Raw genomic sequence first — 9292 nt, 5'->3', positions numbered from 1 at the left:
TCTTCCTTAAAAAAAAAAAAGAAAAAAAATTGGCGCTCATGACCATTTCCACCTACATACGGCAGGGTGGCAATTAAACACGGGAACCATGAGAAGCTTATTTCCAGCTGACTCATTTATTATAATTGTCTCGACCTTTATAAGTTTCCCTTTTATGCTGTTTTTTTTCTTTATTCATGTTACGGTTGTTAAAGCAAGGCGAAAAAAAGAAAAAACACAAAACTGCTCTTATTCTCCTTAACTGAGTTTAGATCCAAAACAGTGTCCAAGTCTATGTTTCTAGTCTAGATGAAGCATTTCTAGGAATGTTACCGACACATTGGGTTCTTATTGTCCCCCAGGATCGAAATCAAGAGAGACAACACATGGGAGTAGAAAACTAAAAGTTTATTAGCTTGTGCACAGGCGACGCACAAGGGAGCGGAGGCAGAAAGGAAAGGGGCGCGTGACGGCTTGTTACTGGGCGAGACTGCGGGGCTTTGATCAGGCAAAGGCTGGGGAGGAGGGCCTTGTCCTGGCACATAGAGGTGGGACTGTGCTTGCACCTGCGCGATCATGTAGCGTGCTACCACATGGGACCGACGTATCATTAGCATGCTGGCTCTCCACCCAAGGTGTGTTTTTTACTGTGCTAATGGACCTAGGGTCACCTTCAGTGGACTCCTGGGTGCTAGGGCGCATGCGTAGGCCCACCAAAGTCCAGAGGCTGTGGCAGGTGGATCTCGGTGGCCTCTGATTCTCCTGGCTTGCTGATTGGTTCGGGGCCTTATCTTGTTAGGCCAGGGGCCTTGCAGATGGCCTTGTCTCGTTAGGCTGGTTCTTTCCTCTCATCTACAACCTGTTACAAAAAGTAGTAATTCCATAATGAAATAGACAAGATCTGACCCAGTATTTTTTTCCATACTAAAAAAAAATCTTTAAAACTTTGAAAGTTTCTTACTGGAATATCGATAAAGATATTTCCTCCTCTTTGAAGAGGAGGAAAATGAGAAGGGCGGGAGGGCTGCCGAAGGTCCTCGTGGGCGTTGTTTGCTGGGGAAAGGAGGTGCAGGAATCCGGAGTTTCACTCCATTAGCCTCGACGGGCGCTGAGAGGACGGCCCCGTGTCCCAGGGAGGGTGTCTGCGGAGGCAGGGTTGCGGCGACAAAGGGCACGGCCGGGCGAGGGCGGAGCCGCCGCTGCCGGGGTCTGACCGGCGGGGCCGGACGGAGCGGGGTGGCGGGGCGGCGCTCAGTGCTCCCGGCCGGCCGAGCAGGCGGCGCCGGCTCCAGCGCCATGGGGCGGCTGGCGGCTCTTACCTTGCTGGGCATGGCGCTGGCGCTCCTGGGCGAGAGGCTCCTGCTGTTCAGGTAGGTGGGGTCCTCTCGGCCGGGGCCGGGCCGCGCCTCTCCGGAGCCTCCCCGGCCGCGGGTCCCCAGCTCGAGCGGCCGCGGGCTGCGGAAGAGGGCGCAGGCCGCGGGGGGAGCGGGGCGCCGGCCGCCGGGCTCTCGGTTCCCCGGCGGATGGGACACCCCGCCCTCCCGCGGCTTCTAGCAAAAGCCACCACCGTTTGGGCCGAATCTCGAGACTTTCGAGAAAGTTTATAAGCCTTTGCTGCCTACCAAGTTCTTTTCTGCCTAAATTGACAAGCGAACGCTTTGCAATTACTCGAGGGCTCACCGAGTGCTTTAACTTGAAAACAAAGCTATTATTCATGCACTGAAACTTTAATTATGGAGATTTATTTCAGGTCATTGGTGCTGCTTCTCTTTGTTGCGCAAACCAGGCCTCGTCTTTAATAAAGTTGTTCCCAGTCCCTCCCCCGCGTAGTTTGAGAAACTCTGCGGCTAATTTGGCGCTGCAGATCAAAGATACTCGAGATATGCAGCTACTGTTCTTACATCACTTCCTTATTTGTCCCTTCACCCGGGAATCCTGAAGCCAGAATGTGAAGCAGTACAAGCCTAGTCCATCTCAAGTTTTCCTTATGATGAAAAAACGCAGATGGGTGGACGTCATAGTTTCTAAATTACCAACTCAAATTTTATATGCCTCATGCAAAAGAATTCCAGAAATATTGAGCACCTCCTGTGCATGGGGTGCTCTCCTAGGCTTCTGTGGTAGAGTAAGACACAGTCCTTACCCTTAAGAAGTTCACCCTATTACAGGCGAGGACCGAAATAAATCTCTAAGTTAGGATGTCCAGGACAGGGTACAAACCAGCCCCTACAGGCGGAAGGAGGAAAAACTACGTCCCCTGAAGGTGGGGTTCAGCAGTAGGAGACATTTGACATTGGCCTTGAAGGATGGTGGAAACACACATGGGGATGAAGAAGGCCATCCTAGTTGGAGAGTGCCGCGTGAACAAACGGAACCGCGGGGGGAAGGGGGACGTTTGGAAACTACCAATAGACCGATTTGAGGGGAGCATAAAGTTAAGGGATGAGAATAGTAGGGTTGGGGGAAAGGATAGGTTTTGAGATTAAATATAGGTTGAAAGTTTGGGGCCTTTTTTGATAGGCAGAGGAACTATTAATGTTTGTTGTGTTTTGTTTTTTAAAACAGGAACCTGTTTAAACCATATAAAGCATAATCAGTAGACAGGAACCTGGCAGGATGGATTGGAGCAGAGCAGTAGTTCTCAAGCTTGGCTGCACATTAGGATTTCCTAGAGGACTGATGTCTGGGCTGCACCCCCAGAGATTCTGATCCAGTTGGTCTGGGTGGGGTCCAGGCATAAGTATTTTTAAAAATTCTCGTGATAATTCTTTTTTTTTTTTCCTGAGGAAGATTGGCCCTGAGCTAACATCTGTGACTGTCTTCCTCTACTTTGTACGTGGGACACTTTCACAGCGTGGCTTGATAAGTGGTGCCTAGGTCCACCCCCAGGATACAACCGGTGAACCCTGGACTGCCAAAGTGGAGTGCGTAAACTTAATTGCTATGCCACCTGGCCATTCAGTTAAAGAGTTTAGAAATACTAGAATAGAGAGTGAATAGACATGGGGAAACTAGTTAAAATATTGCAGTAGTTTGGAGAGAATAACAAGGGCTCAAACTCCGAAACCCCAGAGAAGAGGGGGAAATCAAAGGCAATACCAGAGTTCTAGGCTCTGCTGTCCTGGAGCTGTAACTTCATTTGCTGATAAAGGGATGCCAGGAGGAGGGACAGAATGTGTTTGGGGTGAAGGTTAGAGTTAGGGGAGGAATGCTTACTGGTAGGAACTAGACATGTTGACCTTAATTTTCATGTTGTGTAGTTGCTCATCCTGGTCTGCAGAATATTCCTGAGTTGGGTGATTTTGTATGAGCTATCCAGCTCAGTTTCAAAGGCAAGACCCTAAAACTCACAGGCTCATTGTGTTGTCCCTAAAGTTCAAACCACCAGTTCCACAAGTTGAAGTTTTCTCAATTAACAGTCAATTTTTTCTTCTTACTAATCTTAGGGTTTTAAACTGAAGTCCCTTTAAATGATAAATGTTACAGTTGCAAACCTAAGAAAAAGTAAATAAAGCTTATTTACGAAGAATGCACCTGATAGGTAATTTACAATTTAACGCATCTTTTCTTTATGAAGACTTGACTATAATATACTTCATTGAGCAGTGACTGTGTGGGGTAGTAACTTCATTGGATAGTTGAAGCCCCAAATTGGCTGATGTGAGAATTTGGGGATGACTAATGAGTGGCTAGATTTAGCAAGTAAAAATGCAGGCTGCCCTGTTAAATTTGAATTTCAGATAAACAGTGAATCACTTTTTAGTATAAGTATATCCCATGCAATATTTGGGACATAATTATACTCAAATATCTTTCATTATTTATCTAAAATTCAAATTTAACTGGGCATCTTATATTTTATCTGGCAACCCTATGATTACACAATATCAAGCGCCTGCTGTTTACAGAGTTTGGTGGAGTGCTCAAATGCATAGCATTGTTCCTTTCTGACCCTTGGAGTCTGTTTCAAAAAGCAATATGTTCTCATTTCCCCATAAGGAAAGGCTCTTCAAAAAACAGGCTTTTTGTTTGTTTTTGCTTTAATCTGGTACCTGCTGTTTCATTACTTTATTTTTAGAGATGGTACCTTGGCACTCAAGTTATTTTTCTCCCTCAGAGTACCTACTTAAATTTCAACTGGAATTTCAGGTAAACAATGAACAATTTTTTAGTATAAGTATGTCCCAGGTGGATAAATGGAATCAAAGTTGTGTCTTTCCTTCTGAACTGTAACTGGCTAAGGTTCCCAGGGAAAGATGGCCTATTACACCCAACTTTTCCGCTTCTCCCTATTTGAACAATAAAGGGGGAAAACAGAATACACAAATATTCCCAGGCCAGTCGCTCCCTCTTGCACAAAAAGTACACACCCTTGAATGAATCATGAGACTTGAGTGCACCAGAAACCTATATGTGGGCAGAAACCCCCCCAAAACAAGCCTCTGAACATTCTGCTTTTTGCCTGACGCCTTTGATGACAGCTCCACCAAGAAGCTATCCAGTCTGCTTTTGAACACTTCTAAAGGGTCAGGCTTTTTTTTAAAACCACCATCCTCCTTATCAGTTATTGTGTGACTACTATGTACTGGTCACTGTGTCAAAAGTTCTTTATATTAGACCAAAATGTGCGTTTACTGACATTTGGAAAGACAGCCCTTTTACATTTATGCTTTCATTGAGGCTTCGTATATGTTGTCCTTTCTATATTATACATGTAAAAACTGAGGCTGGCACAGGTTAACTAGTTAGTTCAGCAAGTAATTAGTGCTGAACCTGTACTCTAAGCCAGGTCTTGTGATTCCAAATAGTTTCCCACAGCCTCCTAGCTTCTCTGCCCTTGGAGCAAATTTTGCCTAAGCACAAATTCTTCGTTTACTACGTGCAAGCATGCAAGCATTACAGGGGCCCATGGGGTGAAGTCCCAGGGGTTTCACAAGTCTGTATATAAAAGATAAAGCCCCTGTTTGTCTGTAGTTAAGTCTTTACTTAAAAGATAAAGCCCCATCAGTGGTTTGTAAATTCAAAGGCAGTAAGATACGCAACAAAGTAATGCCTGATAGTAACAGTGTTCTCAGTTTGCTCAAGACGTGTTGGTGCCACAGCCCTTACATAGTGAGCAAGATAGTAATTAGTGGCCCCTCTCTCATTCCACTCTGCATGGGTAATGCTGTCCCCTGGGTGAAAGAAATAGAGATTGATTTCATGGTAATGACTGTTGGTTAAGGGTTCATGCTTGGTGCCAGATAGCCTGAATTCATTTCCTAGCTCCACTGTTTACCTGAGACCTTGCTTTTTATTTCCTCTTTCCATACTTCAGTGTCCTAATCTGTAGGATGGGAATAATACTACCTGCTCCAGAGTGGGTCTGTGAAAAACAAATGAGTTTGTTCTTGTAAACTGTGAGAACAATGCCAGACGTTATCGTAAGCGCTCAATAAAAGTTACCTATGGTGACAGTGATGTTTGAGCGGGGGTTCTTAGACTTTTTGTGCCGTAGATCCCTTTGGCATTCTGGTGAAAAACCCGACTCCTTCTCAGGATCGTGTTTTTAAAATGCATAAAATAAAATACATAGGATTACAAAACAAATTATTACGATTTAAATTAATACTAAAATATTTAAAATACTGTTGCCAAACTATTTTTAGAATCTAATATATGATATAATAACATGGGGTTCTTTGTTAAAGCCTTACATAGATCTAGAGGTAGTTGAGTATCTAACAATAGCTATTTTGAAGTAGCCATGAATATAAATGTTATTTTCAGATGTCTATCATATACTGAAATGTGATGTAACAATGTCTGTAATTTCTGTTAGTGAGAGAGTCACAGGTACTGCTAGTAGGAAGTTCTGTGGTTTGTTGCCTGCACTCATCATCAAAGGAAATACACAATTCCAGTTAGAGGTTTAAATAAAGATGTATTTTTTCCCCATCCAAGTTCATGGATCCCTGAGTTTTACCATGGACTCCTGGAAGATCACTGGACCCCGGATTAAGAACCCTGATGTACACGTTTCTGGTGGAGTCATTTGGGGAAGGATTGCTGGCCCAGTTGAAGGAAGGCAGTGTATATTCTTCCCTGTATTATGTACTCGTAGCTACAAGGAAAATAACCAAATTTTAATGAAAAAGAAAAGGAAAGCAAGAAAAATAAAAGGAATGTAGAGCAGAGAAGGCAAATAGCTTTCATTCTGAGTGTCCACTTTAATAGACTGGTGGCAGAGGTTGCCGGAACATTGTGTCTGAGGCTAGCTCTGGGTTAAAGGGAAAGAGTGCTGTGATTGATTAGGAATGTCTGCATGTTGGCAGAATGGCCACAGCCCTGCCGTCTCTGACCTAGTACGTTCATAAACGTGCTATGGATATAAAGTGTTAAGGAGCAAATTGGATGTAGCAAAAATATCACATATTTGTGTTTGTACCATTTACGTATTTTTTTTTGCATGAATGCATTTAGGTTTATTGATCTGCTAGTCTAAAGAGGTTTGTTTAGCTTTCTCTTGTATATTCCCCAAACTTCTTAAATCTGCTATCAGTTAGGAGTGCTCTCAGTGGCAAGAAACATAATCAAATTAATGGTAGCTTATACAAATAAGGGCTTATTTTCCTCACATGAGAAAACTCTGTAGGTGAGTCATTCTAGAGCTTGCCCATTGAGTCAGTGATCACATGAAGGAATTGGGTTCCTATATTTTTGTTCTTTGATCCTCCACTGTTGGCTTTATGTCTTCATATTTGTCGTGTTAAGGCTGCGGAATGGTTGCTGTAGTCCCACACCGCGTGTGTGGTCAAATCATGAAGAAGGGAGAAGGAGTGATGCAGTTAGCTCTCTTCGTGTGTCTGCCAAAATATCAAAAATATCTTTCCCAAAAGTCTGGATCATATGATTACCCCTAAATACAAAGGATGCTGAGAAAGCAAATATTTTGCTTGCCCGCCTCTACAATGGAAAGGAGCAAGGAAGAAAGGGGGTGAGAATGGCTTTAGGTTTGTCAGCTAATAGAGTCTGTCACCCTGGAATACAGAAGTCTGCTAATGAATAGGAAACTGATAGTGCTGCCTGACTGAAAGCCTAGCAGTTTTCTACTGAAAGAATTTGAAAGTCTTGATGGGCCACAAAAGATGGAAGCAAAGTCCTCTTTTCCTTTTATCATAAAAGAAAGACAAGGAAAAATGATTTGATTAACTAGAAGTTATGCACAGCCCTTGTGTAACTCTTCAGTTTTAATAGGAGGCAGAGTGCATATCTAGAGATGATACTGTGCAGCTAAACCAGTTGATGAAGATTGCCCTATTAGCAAAGTGTAATCATCAGTCATTTATGCAAACTTAAGTTGACTCTGAAAAATACCCCATATTAAACTGTTCAAACACATCTGAATTTTATTTTATCCATAGAGTTTATCTTTGAAAAAGGTACATGGTAATCATCATTATCCCTATTTTTATATAGTTAAAAGGGCATAATAGTAAGTTGTATAAAATTGACACCTAAACCAACGCATGATCCAGAAACTTGATGAAAGTGCAGCTGTGACCTCCTGACTTGTGTCTACATCTGTTTCTGGAATCATACAGCATCAGCAGAACCTTGGAGGTCATCTAGTCTCATCCTTTTTGATACATAAGGAAGACCGAGGCCTACGGAGATTAACTGACCTGCTGACAGTCATAAGCCTTGCTGCTAAGACAGAAACACAGATCTTTTCACTCCTTGCTGAGAAAAATATAAGAGCAAATTCGAGCACTGCCTCTGTGTGGTGTTTCCTAGCTGGGCGCCGAACGTCAGGAAAGCTGCTCCACCTCTGGGTCTGTTTCTTCATCTCTAAAATGGGGATAATGGTACCTACTCCTTAGGGTTGTTTTAAGAGTTAGATGAATTCATTCAGGTAAATCACATAGAACAGTTGTAGACTTGGTAAATTTTAGCTATTTTTATGATTGATTTCCTTTTACCACCCACGATTTTATCAACAGCATCCTCATCATCACTAGTATTTTTGCTGTTACTATGTTAGGCTAAATATACTTGTTTTCCCCTTTAAATTACTCCTGGGACTCGTAGATGTGAGATTTATTATATTTTTATTGCTTTAGTGAAAAAATTTTATTTATTTTTAATTTTTATTATGTTTATATATTTATTTTATTCATTTATTTTTATTTTATCGCTTTAATGCTATATTGTTTCAAGAAATTTAACACTATTTGAGTTATGTGACTTCAAATACACACTGATTAACTCTTTAGTTAGAAACGTTACATATGATATGAATTGCCAGAATATATAGTTGCCACCACCCGTTGGTAATTCTGGGTTATCTAGGCTTAGGCTTTCTTCCATTTTGCTGAGAAACCAGTAGCTTTCCCCATATTCAGTGTCTAGAAGTCAGAAGCTGTCAAGGATATGAATAGGAGAGAAACATGTGGCAAATTGTCATTTTGTCTCTTAAATGCGTAGTATGCATGAAACACTGTGAAAAATGTAAACTACTCTATAAGCACTATTGATACTATTTATGACTGTAGAGAACAGAAAGAGGAGCTGAGACAATGAGAGAAGAGAAGGGAAAGCCTGTAGTATGTGGTCTTCAAAACCATAGATCTCAGATGTTTTTGCCCATACTGCTTTGTGGCCCTCTACTCCAGGGTGGGAAGGAAGGGGGAAGACACAACATTTTTTCACCATTTCTTCACTTTAGTTTTCAGAAAACAACAACAGTAAGTAGTTTTGCTAAAGTAGTTGGTGCTCTCCAACCTTCTCACCCCAATAAATGTTGTCATGGGGATGGGACCTTCTCCACTCATTTCTTAATAACCATTGATGGGGTGTGCCAGGCTGTGAACAATGCCATTGTCTCTTGGCCTCCTTTCACTTACTCACTCCTTTCTGTCATTTTGCAGAGGGTCTGAGCATTTTTAGGCTCCTAAGAAGGAAGACAGGGCCTCTGGTTCTGCGTCTGGAGCTCTTCCCACAACACCAGAGCTGTGAGAAATGTGGCCTGGTGCCATGTTCATATTCGCATAGGAACTTGCCTTAGAAGTTTTATTAGTCGAATTATTAGCATTCTTCTATGACCCATATTCATATATAGAACTTTGTGTTATACATTTTTATTCTAACTTTATTTCTGGTTAAGTTCCTATGCTTGTTTTTCTTTTTTTTTTTTTTTTTAAAGATTTTATTTTTTTCCTTTTTCTCCCCAAAGCCCCCTGGTACATAGTTGTATATTCTTCGTTGTGGGTCCTTCTAGTTGTGGCATGTGGGACGCTGCCTCAGCGTGGTCTGATGAGCAGTGCCATGTCCG

General features: G+C 42.3%; 1 protein-coding gene and 1 long non-coding RNA gene across 2 annotated transcripts in view; one reads left to right on the top strand and one right to left on the bottom strand.

Annotated features, from left to right (window-relative positions):
• Positions 1 to 380: 380 nt before the first annotated feature.
• LOC124243678 (uncharacterized) lies at positions 381 to 1437 on the bottom strand. Its single transcript, XR_006889754.1, has 3 exons — positions 1299 to 1437; positions 941 to 1121; positions 381 to 838 (listed from the first exon to the last, which is right to left on the bottom strand). It is a non-coding gene; the product is annotated as an uncharacterized LOC124243678 (long non-coding RNA).
• Positions 1154 to 9292, top strand: part of PON2 (paraoxonase 2) — a 32231-nt gene continuing 24092 nt past the window's right edge. Inside the window, exon 1 of the mRNA XM_046669536.1 lies at positions 1154 to 1349. Within this exon, the coding sequence (XP_046525492.1) occupies positions 1276 to 1349 (74 nt within the window). The 5' untranslated portion in view covers positions 1154 to 1275. The remainder of the gene's footprint in view (positions 1350 to 9292) is intronic.

Source organism: Equus quagga, chromosome 8 (genome assembly GCF_021613505.1).
Source record: "Equus quagga isolate Etosha38 chromosome 8, UCLA_HA_Equagga_1.0, whole genome shotgun sequence".
Taxonomy (NCBI): Eukaryota; Metazoa; Chordata; class Mammalia; order Perissodactyla; family Equidae; genus Equus; species Equus quagga.
Note: the sequence above shows the minus strand (reverse complement) of the source record. Positions and strands in the feature narration are given on the sequence as shown.